The sequence below is a fragment of the Charadrius vociferus genome, unplaced genomic scaffold, assembly GCF_000708025.1.
Source record: "Charadrius vociferus isolate BGI_N301 unplaced genomic scaffold, ASM70802v2 scaffold15, whole genome shotgun sequence".
Classification (NCBI taxonomy): Eukaryota; Metazoa; Chordata; class Aves; order Charadriiformes; family Charadriidae; genus Charadrius; species Charadrius vociferus.
Genome location: NW_009650064.1, coordinates 2,518,137 through 2,536,693, shown reverse-complemented (window position 1 = coordinate 2,536,693; position 18,557 = coordinate 2,518,137). Strand labels below are relative to the sequence as shown.

Genomic DNA, 18,557 nt, shown 5'->3' with positions numbered 1-18,557 from the left:
CCATGCAGGTCTCCTTCTTCCCTTGCCTGATTTCTTTCTCTTCGGGATGCGCCGATCCTGAGCTTGGAGGAAGTGATGCTTAAATAGCAGCCAGCTCTCTTGAGCTCCCTTACCCTCTAGGGCCCGCTTCCATGGGATTTGTCCAAGCAATTCCTTGAAGTGATGAAAGTTTGCCCTCCTGAAGTTTAAGGTTTCAACCTTACTTGTCATTTTGGGCATACTGCACTTAATCCTGAACTCTATCTTCTCATAATCACTGCAGCTCAGTCTGCCCCCAACTTTAACATCCCCCACCAGTCTCTCTTTGTTTGTCAGTACTAGGTCCAGTAGAGCACCTCTCCTTGTAGGCTCCTCCACCACCTGAGTCAAAAAGTTGTCATCAATGCACTGGAGGAACCTCCTGGACTGTACATGCCCAGCTGTGTGGCCTTCCCAGCAGATATCAGGGTAGCTGAAGTCCCCCATGGGAATCAAGACCTGCGATTGTGAGGTGATTCTCACATGTCTGTAGAAGGCCTCATCAACTTCCCCCATCCTGATCAGGTGGCCTGTAATAGACATCCACAACAGTGTCTCTCCTGTTACCCTGCCCCTTAATCCTTACCCGCAAGCTCTCAATTTGCTCTTTGCCTGGCCCCAGCGAAAGCTTGATACATTCCAGTTGCTCTCTCACATAAAGGGCGACTCCACCAACTCGCCTCGCTGGCCTATCTTTCCTATTGCATTTTCAGGAAAGTCCTTATTCTGGGATGTGGCCTAGTACTTGCCACACGGAGGGCACCTGTGTAAACCTTTTTCCCTCATGAAAGGTTGGAATAGATTGAGGGTGCAGCTGATCTTTACATTACTGTCAGCCATAGATGATGTTCCTATATTCATGTCTCAGTAACAAAATGCAGGAAAGGCAATGACTGCTTGTGGTAAACGTAACAGACAAGGTTAGAAACTGTTTGTGTAAAGAGGTATAAAAATATAATGCTAAACTGGCATATCCTCCTCTCATTAACATAGTTCATGCTAGAAAAAAGATGGATTTTTCACTAAATCTTGTGCCAGTTCCTCAGATGATGTTTTTTTCCTGATAGAAGTACATTTGCCTCAGCAAAAAGTCTACAATAAGTGTTTTCACTCATACAGAAATGCCACCTTTTTTATCCCCTCAGCCTCTCCCCTCATGACTTTGTAGCAGCAATGTTTCCAGAATAGATTTGTCCACTATTTGCATCCATGTGAGGAAACTGTGACATGGAGTCATGTATATATACACACACAGATGCATTTGCGCGTATGTGTATATATGTATAATCTCCTATATGTAGCTAAAACAATTCTTAGTATTCTGTTTATGCTACTATAGATATGTGTATGCAGCTGTTTAATCCTGAAGAATATGTACACTCTGCTGCAAGGCATGTGTGAGATTTGTCAAACTAGATTCTGTGTGGATTTGTGTGTTACACAGTTCATGATGGAGTTGATCCTGTAAACCATACTCATAGAATGTTTTAATGTCTTGGAGAATCAAATCTATGCAAAAATCTGTGGCTGCGAATACAACTTGACCCATATGTAATATAGAATCATAGAATAGTTTGGGTTGGAAGGGACATTTAAAGGTCATCTAATCCAACCCTCTACAATGAGCAGGGTCATCTTCAACTAGATCAGGTTGCTCAGAGCTCCATCCAACCTGGACTTGAATGTTTCCAGGGATGGGGCATCTACAATCTCTCTGGGCAACCTGCTCCAGTGTTTCACCACCCTCATTGTAAACCCTCATTCTAAACCTACCCTCTTTTACTTTAAAGCCATTACCCCTTGTGCTGTCACAACAGGCCCTGCTAAAACATCTGTCCCCATCTTTCTTATAAGGCCTCTTTAAGACTTCGTATAAGCCTCCTTTAACTTCTTATAAGACCCCTTTTATAGACCCCGTATACACAGTGTATTAAAAGCAGAGTGTGTGTACATGCCATGCGCACACGCATTTGTCTCAGTCTTGCAATGAGATGCACATGGACAAATGCCACATCTGTTGAGTGCCATTTATTTCAATTGGATTTGCATAGAGATAAAAGATTTTGCCTATATGGGGAACAATATTTGGGAGGGGAAATTAGGCACGTTTTTATTATAGGCATGGCAGAAATTTTCAGCGATGTAGGTAATTTGCTATTGGAACAACTTACTTTGGGATGTGGCTGAAGTATTTAAATGAAAAATATTTATCGTCCTTAAAGAAAGTTTCCACATCTAATCTCTTGTCTGAATGAAAACTTCTGTGTCTTTGCAAAGTCTCTAGGTTCTGGTAGTTCTTTTGTCCTAATTGTCTGTTCCCATTGACCATTGTGGTTTTAGACTTATGAAACTCTGTTCATGTCACATTAGAGTGATTCAACTTGAGTCCCCAGTAGCAGAATCCATAGAGTTTTTGTTAAACTTACAGAGGTTATGATTTGTGCTGGTACTAACATGACACTTCAATAAGACAGATAGGACATCTTAGCTTCACCATAAGCAAACAGGCATCCAAATGATGCTTATATTACTTGTCATGCTTCACAGGAAGAGTTGCAGTTTTGCAAGATTGAATTAGTTTCCTTGTTTGCAGATGACATTGTAAGGCTAAAGTACTTTAATATTTACAAGGCAAGACTGGGTCCAAATCTTTCAAGCACAGTTTAATGACCCTGCATGGTACCTAAGACAGGATGCCAATTTGCCAGTCACCCCTCTGTGCACACTCTGCTCAGACAGTTGTGGTTTTCCCTTGCTGAGCAGAGACCACGTTTCCTTTCTGTCTGTGAGAAGAGTATTTTCTCGCCTACTAGCGAGGAGAGCCCTTTCTACTTTCCTGGGCACCAAGGAGAGCCTGTTTCCCCTTTTCCCCTTCACTAAGTTGAAACCTTTCCTTTCCTTATCCCTTCTAGAACAACTGCAGCAACAACAGGGCTGTGTCTTTGCTTTCCTTTTTCCTGTCCTTCCCAACACTAGGCAGGATCTCCTGGTTGCTGCCTGCAAGGCTGCCCTTCGGGATCAGTGGTCATTTGTGAGGGTAGAAAACATTTTCAAAGGGATCTCATTTAAAGATAGAACTAAATATAAGATGAAAGGGCTGATAACACGAAAAATGGGTACATGTACATATTTTCATTATTTAAAGCTTGAGCTGATCTATCTTATCCCAGAGAAGGCCCACCTCTCCGTCTCTTTTATCCACACCTGGGATCTTTGCTCCAGTTTCCTGCAGGCAACTCCTTCAGATCCATCTGGGGTGAAAAACTAAGTACGAATCTGGACATGTCTGGAAGTAGCATTTTAAATGCTTGTTACCCTGTTAGGGTTGATAAAGGCAGGATCTGAAGTCCAGTTTGTTTTTTCCCTATGAATCGCTACTCCCTATTTAATTGATCCCTTCTAATCAAGTAGCAAACAATGTTGTATCAAACAAACCGAACATATAACATTCATAATATATTCCAGACACATCCTCTATTAAAATATTGCATATAATAAAATTACATGCTTCAGTCAATCATTTGTCAGTGTCAGGAAAGAATATCTGTTGATAATTTTTTTTCCACCTTCCTCTGAAGCCTCAGAGGTTGTCTATGGCTAGATATTATTGACTGTGACAAAGAGTCAATGCTTAATGTGGTACAGGAACTCCATTCTGGTATCTGGCTGGTGTGTTGTGCTCAAATGCTTGGACTAATACTATTGACATCCCTATAGGGATGGGAAGTATTTTTTTGTCGAGTCAGACAGGCAGGACTTTGAAGCTCTTTCCCTTCTTATGCAACACAAAAAATATTTTGTTTTCTGAGTTCAGGTCTTCTGAGTTCATCTGATTTAGGCAAGTGCCACCATTGATCTTTAGACAAGTGCTACCATTGATCTTTGTCTGTCCGCTTTTCTGCTTTGCTCACATTATAGTTTTGTTGGAACTGAAATGTGTGTTTTTAAGCAATAATGGCTGCTGAAATATCAAACTAACTGATTGATCCATCTAGCCTTGGTTTCTATGGTGATTATAAAACCCTATGGAATAAAAGTATATGGTCAAGTTATATTGCTGTAAAATGATTACAAAGGATTATAAAATTTTGGTACTTGTAAAGTAGTTATAACTAAAAAGTAGCGTAAGTGTTTGTATTCTGTATTTTAGAATGTTGTATTAGCATTTTTTCTTTAAAGCTGTTTTTGATTTAAAGTGTGCCCCATAAACAGATTTTTAGTGTGACATGCTTTCTTTAATTTAGTATAGAAAATGTGCGAGCACATTCACAAAGAAATGCAATGAATGGATTATTTTTTTCCAACAGCTGATCATTCCATCGTTTAATTAGCATTAACTGTATATTTGTGCTACAAGAAATATTGACAGAATTCTTTCTTCTTTCTTGTCATGATGATTTAGGAAAAGAAGCCCATCAATATCAAGAGAACAGAACAGAAGATACGACCAAAGGGACGAGAGAGACGAATATTCACAGTATGCTACATCAGACAGTGCGATGCCCAGGTCACCATCAGATTATTCAGATAGGCGGTCGCAGCGTGGGCCTCAGTTATATGAAGAACCTGAACTGGGTGATTATAGAGATTCCAACAGAAGGAGTCGCAGGCGTTCCAAGGAGTATCCGGTAGAAGAAGAAGATGCACAGAACAGGGAAGAATATGAAAGGCAGCGGAGGGAAGAGGAATACCAGGCACGATACCGAAGCGATCCTAATTTGGCTCGTTATCCAGTCAAGCCACAACCGTATGAGGAACAAATGCGTATCCATGCTGAAGTGTCCCGAGCACGTCATGAACGGAGACATAGTGATGTCTCATTGGCAAATACTGAGTTGGAAGATTCTCGGATGTCGATGTTGAGGATGGAACGACCATCAAGACAAAGATCAGTGTCTGAGCGCAGGGCTGCCATGGAAAATCAACGTTCATACTCTATGGAAAGAACTCGAGAGGCTCAGGGACCAAGTCCCAGTCGTCAGAGGACCACAAATCATAGCCCTCCTACACCTAGGAGGAGTCCAATTCCTCTGGAAAGACCAGACATGAGGCGCTCTGATTCATTAAGGAAACAACACCATTTGGATCCCAATTCTGCTGTACGGAAAACAAAACGTGAAAAGATGGAGACCATGTTACGGAATGATTCACTCAGTTCAGACCAGTCTGAATCTGTCAGACCTCCACCACCAAAGCCCCATAAAACAAAAAAGGGAGGTAAAATGCGCCAGGTTTCATTAAGTAGCTCAGAAGAAGAATTGGCATCCACTCCAGAGTATACAAGTTGTGATGATGTAGAGATTGAAAGTGAAAGTGTTAGTGAAAAAGGTAAGATTTCTAATTTTTTGACTGTTTCAATATATAGATGTGATTTAGTTTCCTTTCCATTGTATGTTTATTTTACCTATTAGAATTGACTGCAACCACATACCTAATATTTATAGCCCTTCACAGGTGACTCGTTTGTTGTGATAGGAATTGTTTTTTTCTGATTTTCTGTTTCATTTACTTAAATCTAAATTTAATGATTTACATGGAAAAAAACGTCACAGGTACTAGAAATATTTGGATATGTTAAAGGAAAAAATATGCCTATTGAAAACCTGTTAATTAAATCTGCAAAGTATCTAAAGCAGGACTGCTATATAATGCCCTGGTTTTATGTCCATTGATACCACATTTGTGTACTCCTGGATCACAATGAGTGCATATTTGCTCTGGATCAAGTGTGGGCGCGTGACCGCGTTTCTGTTGAATGAACTGGAGCACATGATACAAAGCTTATGCCAGTTTCATGCTGGCTGGTGTAGGTTAAAGAGCATCTGATCTGCAAAAAAAGGTGTGTGTATAAAATTTACCCATTCAAGTTTTAGAACAAATTTAAAATGACTGATGTGGTTTATACCAATGGAGGTTTCTCTTTGCTGTTGGGCTACGGTACTTTTTGGTTACAGTGCTTTTTAGTGTTCATGATGTTGGAGTTACTCCATTGTCAGAAAGAAAACCTAAGATTAATTGAAATGATTCCCAACCAATCCAAAGGTAATGTATGACTTAAATATGAAAGCATTTGGGACCATCAGTTTAAAATAAATCTAATAATATTAGTTCGCTTACCTTCATGTATGTCATTGGTCTAAAATAAAATAGCTATAACTTTTTCCAGTTATTATTCTTATGCTAGTGCACCTTTACTAATTCTCATGAATGGTCATCTGCTGTTGTGGATTGGGATTAGAAAATTTACTACTGTATGTTATTAATACTGCTATCAAATTGGTTCTGAAGCAAGTAATTTATTAGAGTTAGTGAAATAACTCTGAGTTTTTATATGTCAATAGCAGCAACCATGGTCTGGTAAATAAGGAGCAAGATAGTGTAGAATGGAAGGAAATTTCACCCAGGTCAAAGTAGACATGCACTTAAATGTAACAACTGTGATGAAACCTTGATTTCCTTAGTCTTCCTGATGAGTAGAAAAACTTCTGTCACCTTCAGGGTGTTCACAATTTTGTTCTTAGTAGCAACCTTGAGGAAAATAGACCCAATAAATATATGGAAGTAGTAACAAAGTGTTCGTTTAATGAAATTCAGCACAGGAAACATGGTATACAGAATAATATACAAACAATATATTTTTTGTACACATAACATACAAAACATTTAAATCATGTTATATGAACAATGTTTGATTCTCTGTCATGACAATAATCTGTCAAATTATAACTTTAACTTAAATAATTTTGCATTTTAACTGTCGAAAACATTATTGATAACAACAGTTAATAATAATAATTTCATGTCTGTGCTGATTTCTGAGGTAGTGAATGAAGCTAAATTGAGCATGTATTTCATAAATGAATGAAAAAAGCTCGCAAAAAAAATACAGGAAAAAAATGCTGGTTTATGCGTTGTTAATCTTGACTGAATTACTGTAAGCAGGTTTCATGACACAGAGTGTAGCTGTGTCGGCATGGCCCAGTGGTGGCCTGTGGCTGGAATCAGTGTGGAGAGCGGCCTTGGTTTCTCATCAGTGAAGCATGCAACTGCTTGATCTGGGGAAGAGGTCTGACTGCTTCTGACTGTGCTTGCTTCCAGCCCGAGCTGGAGGGTCCTGTTTGATGGGCTGGAGGCAGTGACCGTGCATGGAACAGGCAGCCATCCCAGCAGTAACAGCTGGACCTCGAGCCAGAGCCAGCTGGTGCCAGCCTCAGCAGCCCTGGTCATGTTATCAAACAATATCCTCAGCCCCATTCATACTTCTCCCCCACTCTTTAACCCCTGGAGCAGAAGCTCCAGAAAAGTAGTTGTTTCAGGGGATTTTGGAAGATTTGGCTTCTGCTAGGCATGGGGGAGGAGAGAAGAGATCTGCTAGGATGAAGAGGAAGAGGGATTCTCACCATCTGGATCTAGCCTTCACAGATGCTATAGGTAGACCCACAAAGTCCCACCTCATTCTTTTTATTTTCATGAATCTCTCTTACCATGTAAACCAGCCTGCACCCAGAGTCCCTATTAGCAAGTGATCACTTCATGGATACCACCAAAAGGAATCCAGCACATAAATCCCCATCAGTCTTCCTTGTATTGTGATACATTATTTCCTTAATTGATAAAATACAATTAATTATTTTAAACACCTATAAAAATGGGTTTATTCTCCCCCAAAATTACATGCTTTGTGCCCTTCAAAAAGCTCCCCAGACCTGATGATTTCTCAGCAGTCCTTTTAAGCTACATACAAAGTCTGTTTGGCCAAGGAGATAATGCTAAATGTAAAACATTTGGCCTTGGAGTGATGAAGGGTGGCAATGTGAGAGTGAGAATTTGGATGCAGTAATAATGAGTCCTCCAAAAGAGGAGAATAATTTTTTTTCTCCATCTCTTTCTCTATGGAGTACCCATATCTTTTCACAGATTCTCCAAATAAATATTAACAACCGCTCAGCTGCGAGGAACAGCCTGGGCCTGAGCTGCAGGAGCAGCTGTTCGCTGAATTACATCTGAGATTTTACAAGGCCCTGACATTGGTTTTAAGAAAGTAGTCTGAAAATTGTGAATTATCTGAAGATGTAGGAAAAATTATAGTCATATGCTCTTAAAAGGGCTGAAAGTTTGCCTTTTTAAGCTTACCTCCAAAATGAAAAGGATTGATACATATATATGGTTGGAACATCTATATGCATTAAAAATGAAGACGGACATTTAATTTTACAAGTCCAACAGAGACATGGACCAGCTGCTGGGTTGAGTTCTGGGACGAGCATCCATTATTACTGAAAGCCTGTGACTTTAAGTATTGGGGTCTTATCGTATTTCAGCAGCTCTCTCTTTTAGGGCAATTTTTTCCTTGATTTTTAAAACTGTAATCTGATTGTTTTCAGGGAGGGTGCAAGGCAAAATTATTTCTCTGTGTGTTTCTTGTAATGACCAGAGAAATCATTGCGCTGGAATGCTCCCACCTCCTCTCTGTGGGGGACAAGGGAAGCTGTGAGCAGAGAAAGCTGATGAACGCCCAGACAACACTCAGGCACCCAGTAAACACCCATGTGAAACACAGGCATGGTGGAGAAGCATTGTAGATGGAGATTCAACTGCAGAAGAGAAGAGCTAGATTCTGAAGATACTGCATAGTTTTTGTAATGCAACTATATTTGGACCAGGAAATTGGGGTCATAAACTAGGCTGAGGACTGGCATAGTGGAATGAGAATCAGGAGGCTTCAGGAGGATGAGCAGACTAAGGGAGGAAGTTTAGGAACTGCAAAACAAAATGTCATTGGGTGGCTGGAAACCAGTGGATTGAGATGGAAACTAAGGCTGAAGAAGAAGAGAGAAGAGCAAAGCTGGTGAGTCAAGCAGGCTAAACCTGTGACCTGCAGTTTGGGAAAAACAGATAAAGTGCAGGAAACAGATCTGATAAAGATAACTGGGAAGGTGTGAACTGGAGCTTCTTGAGGGGTAGGTTAGAGGATTCTGAGATTGACTGAGAAGCAGAAGCAGCAGTCTCAGAGAGATGGTGAGCAGCTGGGAGAAGAGCGTTCAGAGAGAAGGACAGGAGGGCTGAGCTGGGCTTGGGAGCTTTGGCAAAGAGGGAGTGGGACTCCCTGAGCAAGAAGCGTGGGCCTGGCAGCACTGAGCTGAAGCGCTGAGAGGGGACTTTGGCGAGGTGAGAAGTGCAGGACGATGGTGAGGAGCCAATGGTGTGACAGACCAATTCATTCTTTAAAAGGTCAGGAAACAATGCATGACAACAGTGTTAAATGGACATAATGGAGATTATAAATGCGTTTACTTGAAACTTAGGTTGTGTCAGAATTAGATATATTTTGCAGATTGAATTTTGTGCAGGTCTTCATACACGTTAAAACTGTCCTTAATGACATAACTGAACACTAATTTACCAGATGGCCTCTGCTTTTTTCTGTGCATAGGATGAACAATTCTTATTTATTGTGCTCGTCAAAATTTTCTGAAGCTACCAAGATTTTTTCTGAATTATCTTAGGGACCTTTATTTACTCTTGCTGTGACTACCAGGCTTCTGAAACTGCAAAGACAGTGTCTCCATTTGTAATACTTTTTGCCAGTCCTGGAGATCAGGGTAGCAGACAGTCCAAGGCTGTATCTCCACAGCAGGATGCCCTGCCTGTGTTAGGAAATACACACAGGACCATATGTTTTGGACCAAAATATAAGGTATATTTCTATTTTCCCTAATACTGGGAGACGATAACCCCTTAAAATATTAGAGAAAAACAATTCTTGAAATGCCAGTGCTTTTATAAAATCATAAATTTTAAATGGCAGTAAAATCGATCCTCAATCAGTAAACACAAAGACCATAATGACCTAGACCTATTTTTAAATGTTCTAGATTGTTCAGTTCACCAATTCTTTCTCAAAACCATCTCAGTTGGTTCTGTTTCAAGGCTCTGAGAAATATGGTTTATAAAGTAAGAACAGTTGTGGTGTTAATTGCAGTAAAGTAAACATTGAACCATGTCACCTATAAAGTTCCAAATGAAGTTGTGTTTTATGTGTTGTGCAAGTTAGGCCAAACTGTCTCCATTGCTTGTCCAATTTAAGTGTCTTCTGTTGTGAGGGAATATTAAAGTATTTTTCATTTGCGTTTTCATTTAGATGTTTTTCAGTGCAATTGTAAGGAATAGGCCTTGGGGCAGGTTTGAAAGGGCCCCCATAATTTGTCAGCCAGCACGAAGCAGATATGAAGCAGGGTGCTACAGGCTTTCTGTGTCTACAGGCTTTCCAGGTAGAGTTAGAAAAATCAAACAGTAGCACTGCCCATATATTCTGTATGGCAATACTGTCACACCTGCAGTCCACCAAAGGGCCGGTCTGAAGAGACTTGCCACAGCCATGCTCAGGAAACCCAGTGGTCCCTGGGGCGGTTGTACCCCCACTCAGAACGTAGGCAACAGGGAGGTGATCTGCGCTGGAGCTGGGCTTTCTTCTGTTCCTTCCCCAAACATTTGGGGGTCCTGGATGTCATACAATTCTTTACAAATCTCTCAAACTCCAGGGTTCCAGCAAGAGGCAATCTCTATGTGAAAAAAAGAGAATTCATTCAAGGAAATCTAGGTGTGCGAGAGCTCTAAATACTGCTCTAATTTGCTCTAAATATGAAGTAGGACATAGTAGATTTTCTGTTGGTGGTAAACAGTTCAGGCATACATGCATACTGTGCTCCCAGCCACCTTCCAGAGCACCCTGCGAGAGCTATCTGTTTGCACAGACGGTGACTGACATCTGATGTGGGTGGAATCTGTGGTGGGAAAGGCAAATGCGTCTGTGTTTTGTCAGAGGTGCAGTTCTTAAGTTTAGTGTTTGCTCTTACTGTTCTTTTATTAAAACATGATAGCTAGATGGATGCCCATTTTTGTTGTCATAGAAGCTTGTATGCATAACGTGGATAGATAGGTGCCAGTGATCTTATATACTGCAGTGTCCCCATGTTGTTGATTGAAAGCTGCTGAGTCCAGGCTGTGTGAGCAGAAATATGTGCATGCAGGACAAGGAGTTAATATGCTCTTCTTTGTCACTAAGTACATTGAAAACATGGATATATAACCTTGCCTTGGCTGTGTTATGATCATTTACAAACGTATGAATAACTGCACTGTTTCATTACAGAAGTTAAAAAGGTCCTCATGTCTGGAACTGCTTGCAGGACCTACTTGTTTATTGCAATACTGAAACCAATCTGGTAGAGACACAATTCAGTTTTTGACAGAGAATAAAGGCTGTTTGGAAACAATATGCTGTTGTCACAAGTTAAAAATGTATGGTAGCTCATGGTGTGAGGAGCAGAAAGCAAACTTCCTGAGTGCTTCTGCAAGAATAGTGCACGTCTTACATGAGCAGAGATGCCAAGCAAGTGGGATAACGTCACAGTGCTCTCACTTTTAAATTCTAAGAGACAAGGGACCTGATTTCAATCCTACTTGTGCCAGTTTCATACATCTTCCACAACTTCGGCTTCTAAGTTGCACTGAGCTAAACTAGATCGGAATGAGGTCGTTGTTTCTAAAATTTGCTTCATTCAGGTTAGCGAGTTCCTGAAAGTCTAACTTCACTGGAACAAATTATACTAGAAGGCAAAATTTCAGGACTGAGCTGCAGCACTTGTCTTGAACACAAGAGGCTTTGAAATTCCACACAGTTTCAGTATGGAGATGTCTTAGAATTCAAATTGTGAAATTTTGAATAGTCATAAGGTGAATAATTGATTATTTAAAACACTGAAATGTTTGACATTTGAGGGAAGCCAGATTTGAGGGAGTTACAAAATTTCTTCTTATTATTAGTTCACTTAATACTGCAATGTAAGAGAATGTATTTTGCATTTATAAAGAAATCCTCCTTTTCCACAAAGGCCTCTACATCTTATGTAAGTAAAATGTGGTTTCAAAGTATAATGAGTTTGACTGGAAATTCAGAATTCTATTTTTCTATTTGTTTGGGTTTTTTTTTTCAGCATTCTCCTATGAACTGCCTCTATTTTAAGTTCAAAAAGAAGAAATGTAACACTTTTCTCCTTATTTGTGTTTGAGCAATAAAAAAAATTACTACTTTTAAAGTACTTCTTACAACAGTGAATGAGAAGTGTCGTACTACTTTGAAATATTAACATTGGCTATGATAGAGTTTTCCTACAAAAATATTTTTCATAGATGATAACAGAACTGGCATGTTTAAAGTTGCAGATTTCTAATAGTAAAGAATGTTTTTTTAATATTTTTGCTGTATCTTCTCGTCCTTCGACATTTGTGTGTTCCTTAGAAGATAAGCGGTACTTTCTTCTGCAGCATTTAGAAGAAATCTAGTGTAAAATATTTTAAATTTGCACTCACTTAAACCTAGCATAAGCCAATAATATCCCCCACAGAAAGAGCCTTGCCTTTTCCCAATTCTTGGCTGCATATTCACATCCTTATATCACTCCTTTCGCCCTGGTAGCAGAAACATTCAGGCAGGTACACACTGCATCAAGCCAGGCAACTTTTGTGGGGTAACGCTAATTAGGCAAAAAGATGGTAAATACTAACATTCGAAGTTTCTTGATAAAATGATATTGAATGTCTTCTTAGATATTACAGTGCATGCTGAAAAGATAATATGTAACTGACTATGCCTTATCAGAATCTGAGGATAGAGGGGGATTTGCTAAAATAAGGAAGAAGAAATATTTTCATATAATAGAGAGGAAAGAATATTTTCTTATAAGTGAACACGAATAATTTCATAGCAGTGTGATTCTAACAAAAAATCTAATACTTAATTTTATTGATTAAAAACTTGACTAAATTGCAGCCTGAACCTTCTATATGCAAACTATGAGGACTACAATTCTTTAAACATGTTTCCTTTTACTCTGGGACTTTGCTGGAACTACAGCTGTAGCAGAAGTGTTGTGTGGGGCACCAGATTAATTCTCTCCTGGTATGATGTAAGGGAAGAACTATGAGTTATTATTAAAGTATTTTAGTGCATTAGTTGTAGTTATTTATGGTATGAGATGAGATTAAGTTGATTATTAATAGGACAATATGATTTTTAATATTTTTAACTTAGGGCAAAGTTTTTGTAATTGAAACATCTTCAGTTTAGCTTTATGTTTTTAACACAAACTACAAGATGTATTTTGCCCTGGAAATTGGCAAAAATTTCTATTCTGAAGGTAAAGACTTTTTTTTCTTATTTAGTTGAAACTGTAAGCCATTGAATTATCTGGGTGACCATTCTTAAAAGTATCATTAAAAAGCACTATCGCTTTCTCTGAACATGTTATATTTTTCAAATTTAAATGGAAGAGAGAAGACCCTTGTGTTATAGTTTAAAAATAATTATCCATTATCCTTTCATATCTTGGCAGCTGGAATATTTGCTGAATAAACTCAGTAAATATTCATTGACCTTTTACTGTAAATAGCAATGAAAGAAATTACTATCCAAACATGCCTGGAAAGGGGTGATCCTAAGAAATGCAGGGCTTCCTATGAAGGTAGTTCTTATCTTATCCAACCTCGTCCCCATATTTCTAATCAAAATTTCAGTTTAACTAAGTTAGAAACTTGGGCCTTGTGGTCCAAGTCTTGCATCAGAAATAAATGCTATAAAGATTTGGCAGAGATGAACCAAAATGAAGACCTGTTGGATTCTGTGTAAGGCATTTCAGTTCTTTACAAGGCCATGGTAGAATAGAAAGCCATCATGGAATTTTTCTCTCAAGTTTTCAGAATGTTTAGCTAAATACTGTGATGTTTTAGTCTTTTCACAAAGGATTCCCAGCAAGCAGAAATAATAACAGAAATAAAAACGACATGCAAAGTCTCCAGATACACGGGGCATGATTTTCTTCATACTTTGATGAAATCATTGTACTTCTGGTAAAAGAAAACACTCAAACCTATCTAAACAGATCTAATGACTGGATTAGACTCAGTGTCATTTTAAATTATGTCAGTGCTTTCCTATGACATATTTAAACTGATTTTGCAGGTAATTTTCCTACTTCCCCAATTAACTATCAGAAACTAAAAGGGCCATTGTCACATAATTTTACTTACTTAATTAAAAAAATATTTAGTTGAGAGTATTCTATCAATAATATTTTTTATTTTTACATTTTCTTTAAAAATGTAAGCATCTCTTGGTCTACTGCTATTTTTATGTGTATTTCATTAAGGATATGATAATCAGAAGTGAAGTAGAGAAACAGAAGTGAAGGGGGAATAAGCAGAATGGGCTCTATGTGTTTCATTCACCTGAAAACGGTGTTCCTAGGATGCTCTGTCCTTTAGCCCTGTTGCCCCACGCTTGCCCGAATGTGCCATCCAAGACCTGGAGTTAGTCACAGAAGCTGCTTGAGCTTAAACTGAATATTGTCAAAGGCGAGAGCTGGAAGCATATGCTTGCCATAGGAAAGCATATTCTTTCCATCTTTTCACAGTTCTCTCCCCATGAAGCCTCATCCACTGCAATTCACAATCTAGGCAGAAATATTTGGCATGAATAATCTAGGTGAAGCGGCACCAGTTTCTGCGTCCTTTAATGGGTCTGGCTGTAATTTCAACTACAGCTGTTCAAGGGCTGCTGTATAACATTGGAGCTGGTCCTGTGATGAACTCAATAGTGGAAGTGGGAGAGGTGAGCAGGAACCGTCACTGCTACAGTCTTACAGAAATCTGTCCCTGCTTCTCAGTCAGAGCCCTCAGAGGGTGGCCAAGTTTTTCAAATGGATGAAACACTGCATCTCTGCACTGCCCCAGTGAAAACTGACCCACCAAGTGATGAATGCCTTTAAAAATTAGGCCACCTGCCTAGGAATCTGGTTATTGATTAAGGAACTAAATTTTACCGTATTTGTGAAAATTCTAGAAAACTTTTTCCAACTGAAATATTTCATTGAAAATATATTTAAACCCCTGTTTTGAAGTTTTTTGGTGTCTTTCATCAATATCAAAGGATCATTAGTACATTTCTCCTGTGATGGTCCACTGTTTTGATATTAAAATCCTAATTCTAGGGGCAAGATAGAAAAAAATTGATGTAATGATAATGATTTTTATGATAATTGAGAAAACACTGAATAAAACTGGTTGAAAATAATTGGGTCATTGCAGTCTATCAAATTGGTGCTCAATGGTTCTATTGTAAAGTTGCATTGAGAAATTTGTTTTGCCTTGGGATACAAAGTACCTACATCTCTCCTAAGAGTGAAGTTTTATGCTAACGTATATGCTAACATTTTTGACTTTTCTATTGAACTAATCCTATTTGTCATGGAAACATTAAAGACTATTGTACAGAGAAAACAAAACCAAGAATAATATTTAGCCCAGCATTGCTTTTTCTTGGCTATAAATCATCATTTTTTTAGTTATAAAGTTCTCTACATGGCTTGGAAATAGGAAAACATTTGAAAATTATAATTTATAATTTATTTCTGAAAATATTTCTATAAAATGTATCGTGTTCTACTGTTAAAATATTTACATCTTAGAACACCCAGATGTGTTGAGGACAAAGCAAGTCTGCAGTCTTTGGCCCTAACTACTAGGGGACTATAGCTGGCTATTGTTACATGTTAAATGAACCATTACGGGATAAAAGAGAGAGGGAAAAATGGAGAGAGAGCACATAAGAATTTGACTGAGTTCCTCCTGTCAAGATTGCTATTACTTACGCAGCAGCCTTCTCCCACTTTGTCTAACCCATCAAAATCTTAACATTACTCAGTGGTGCTTTTGCCTTTTACTGAATTTATAATCTTTCTCTTTCATTTTTTTTTTCTTCCCTGTTTTTTGAAGCCATGTAGTTTAGGCAATGATTTGATTGATCACGCTGCAGCACTTACCAGCTTTCATACTTGAAGAGACTTTTAAAACAGTTTCTTTCAGTTAATATTCAATGGACAATTAACTTGATGAATTGTCACATGTACTGTGGGAAGTCACACATATCTGATGTCTTCATTTTACCTTGTTGATTCTCGTAAAGGAAAATTTGAGTAGCGTTTATGAGCATGGAGATGTAGATGGTGAGAGAAGGGTGTGTGGTAATGCATGTTCTGGTTTATGTCTCATCTGTTTCAATAGAAAGGTGAACTTAATAGCCTGTATTCATGCAACAGTATTCTCTATGTTAAGATATTCCTTTGAGATGTGTAAAGACAGATGAACTGAATGAATACATACATAAAAAAATGCTTTTGTCACACACTGAAGTTTAGACCAGGTTGAAGATAGCAATTCTTATGGAAATATACTCAGATCAATGGTATTCTGGAAAAACACTTTTTAAGAAATAGTTCGTGTTTGTACTTTCAGCCTTTCTGAACGTTAAGATTATGAATATCTTTTAGGGCCATAGTTATATAATCTGTTTACTTGGAAAATGAAAATATATGGACATTAGTTACATAATCTAAAGAATCAAATAAAAGTTTTCATCACAAATCTCCATGACTATTTACTGTTATGCATATTTATGGGCCATTTTTATATACATATATAATAACAAGGGAAGGCTTGGTGTGTGACGCACTATGGGGAGTGTCTAGGTATTACATGATACTTTATCTAAGAAGGGACCGCATTCAGTATTTTTCATCAAATTTTATAATTTTTAAGAATTTAAACATTTCTGCATATTATAGCTTGGTTTTAAATTTTTTTCTCAGCTCAGTTCTGAAAATCTCTTCATACTGAGAGTTTCTAAAAGCTGAGTTCCTTTGAAAATCTTCTGTTTTCATCCTGCAATTTTAATACACTTAAAAAAAATAGAATTACAAAAAGCATGTTTTTAAAGCTAATATACTGATGAGTTGAAGGAATCAAATTTGTTCATGAAAGGTTTTGACTTATGAAGGCCACCAAGATTAGGTTTGAACTTCAGACTAATCATCTGAGAACAATTTACACGGTTGCTGTTGTCTCTTCAGTGTGGAAAATATATTTATGAGGCTGAAAATTCCTTGTTTTCAGACACGTGTAATCCATTGCCTCATATAAATCACTATGATTCTTTAAACAAGCGGAGGCTGGTCAGTAGTTGAAATCTTCATAGGTGTAATTCAGTATAACTAAGGCTAGGTGCAGATTGCAAGAAAAGATAAATCCAATAAAAACTAGGAATTTAATTGTAAAAATATAAAATTATCATGGAAACTAAGGTCAATAGAGTGGCTGAACCAATTTAAAGTCCTCGTTAAAAGCTGAGAAGACACTAAGTGCTAATGTCAAACTTCAAGCATTGAGCAGAGAGAGAGCACAAGGTTTCGTCTTGAAGGGCGGTTCCGTAACATGAACTATGGTGAGCCAGCAGATCATTGCTGTCTTGAATGAAAGCCATATTCCTCATCCTCTCTCATGCTCGCTGATCTGGACCAAATCTGATATTTAACTGACTTTTAGTTAGATAGTTTAGGTCACTAAACTGGTACAAATCAAAACTGTTACAACAAGTGAACACTTTTCTTTCATCTTTATAAGCTGAAGAATTACTGTGATATTTTGCAGTGTTACCAGATCTGTCACAAAAGAGCACAGTGTGGGAGCAGCATGGAGGAGAGGAATAAGACAACCATGTCCAGTGACAATGAGCTGTTAGATAACTCGGCCATCTAATGGACCACGTTTGCAGTGAGCAGTAAATAACCTCATTGAGATGAGCAGCAAATACTAGTATGACAGCACTGGTAGCATCATAGGCAAAAATCCAAGGGCCAGTCCTCGGGACTCCCAGACTTTGTGGGTAACAGAGAAAGTCTGGAGGAAGCAAGACTTCCCCTTGGTTGATGAGGAGCGAGTTAGAGATCAGTTAGGTAAACTGGGTATCCACAAGTCCATGGGGCCTGATGGGATGCACCTGCGAATGCTGAGGGAGCTGGTGGAAGTCATTGCTGAGTTGCTCTCCAAAGGTCCTGGAGAACAGGTGAGGTACCTGAGGACTGGAGGAAAGCCAATGTTACTCCAGTCTTCAAAAAGGGTAAGAAGGATGACCCGGGAAACTACAGGCCTATCAGCCTCACCTGCATCCCTGGAAAGATGATGGAACAGCTTGTTCTGGGTGTGATCTCAAAGCATCTGGAGGAAAAGAAGGTTATCAGAAGTAGTCAGCATGGATTCACAAAGGGGAAGTCATGTCTGACTAATCTGATAGCCTTCTATGATGGCGTGACTGGATGGGTGGATGAGGGGAGGGCAGTGGATGTTGTCTACCTTGACTTCGGCAAGGCTTTCAACACTGTCTCCCACATCATCGTCGCAAACAAGCTTAAGAAGTGCGGGTCAGATGAATGGACAGTGAGGTGGATTGAAGAGTGGCTGCAGACAGAGCTCAGAGGGTTGTGGTTAGTGGTACAGAGTCTAGTTGGAGGTCAGTAACGAGTGGTGTCCCTCAGGGGTCAGTACTGGGTCCAGTCCTGTTCAATATATTCATCAATGACCTGGATGAAGGGATAGAGCGTACCATCAGCAAGTTTGCTGATGACACAAAACTGGGAGGAGTGGCTGAC

At 38.9% G+C, this 18,557-nt stretch overlaps 1 protein-coding gene across 3 annotated transcripts in view; it reads left to right on the top strand.

Annotated features, from left to right (window-relative positions):
- RIMS2 (regulating synaptic membrane exocytosis 2) overlaps positions 1–18,557 on the top strand; it is a 340,994-nt gene that overhangs the window by 59,726 nt on the left and 262,711 nt on the right. For all 3 annotated transcript variants that reach the window (XM_009891810.1, XM_009891808.1, XM_009891809.1), the window contains exon 2: positions 4,421–5,346. In XM_009891810.1, the coding sequence (XP_009890112.1) occupies positions 4,421–5,346 (926 nt within the window). The remainder of the gene's footprint in view (positions 1–4,420; positions 5,347–18,557) is intronic.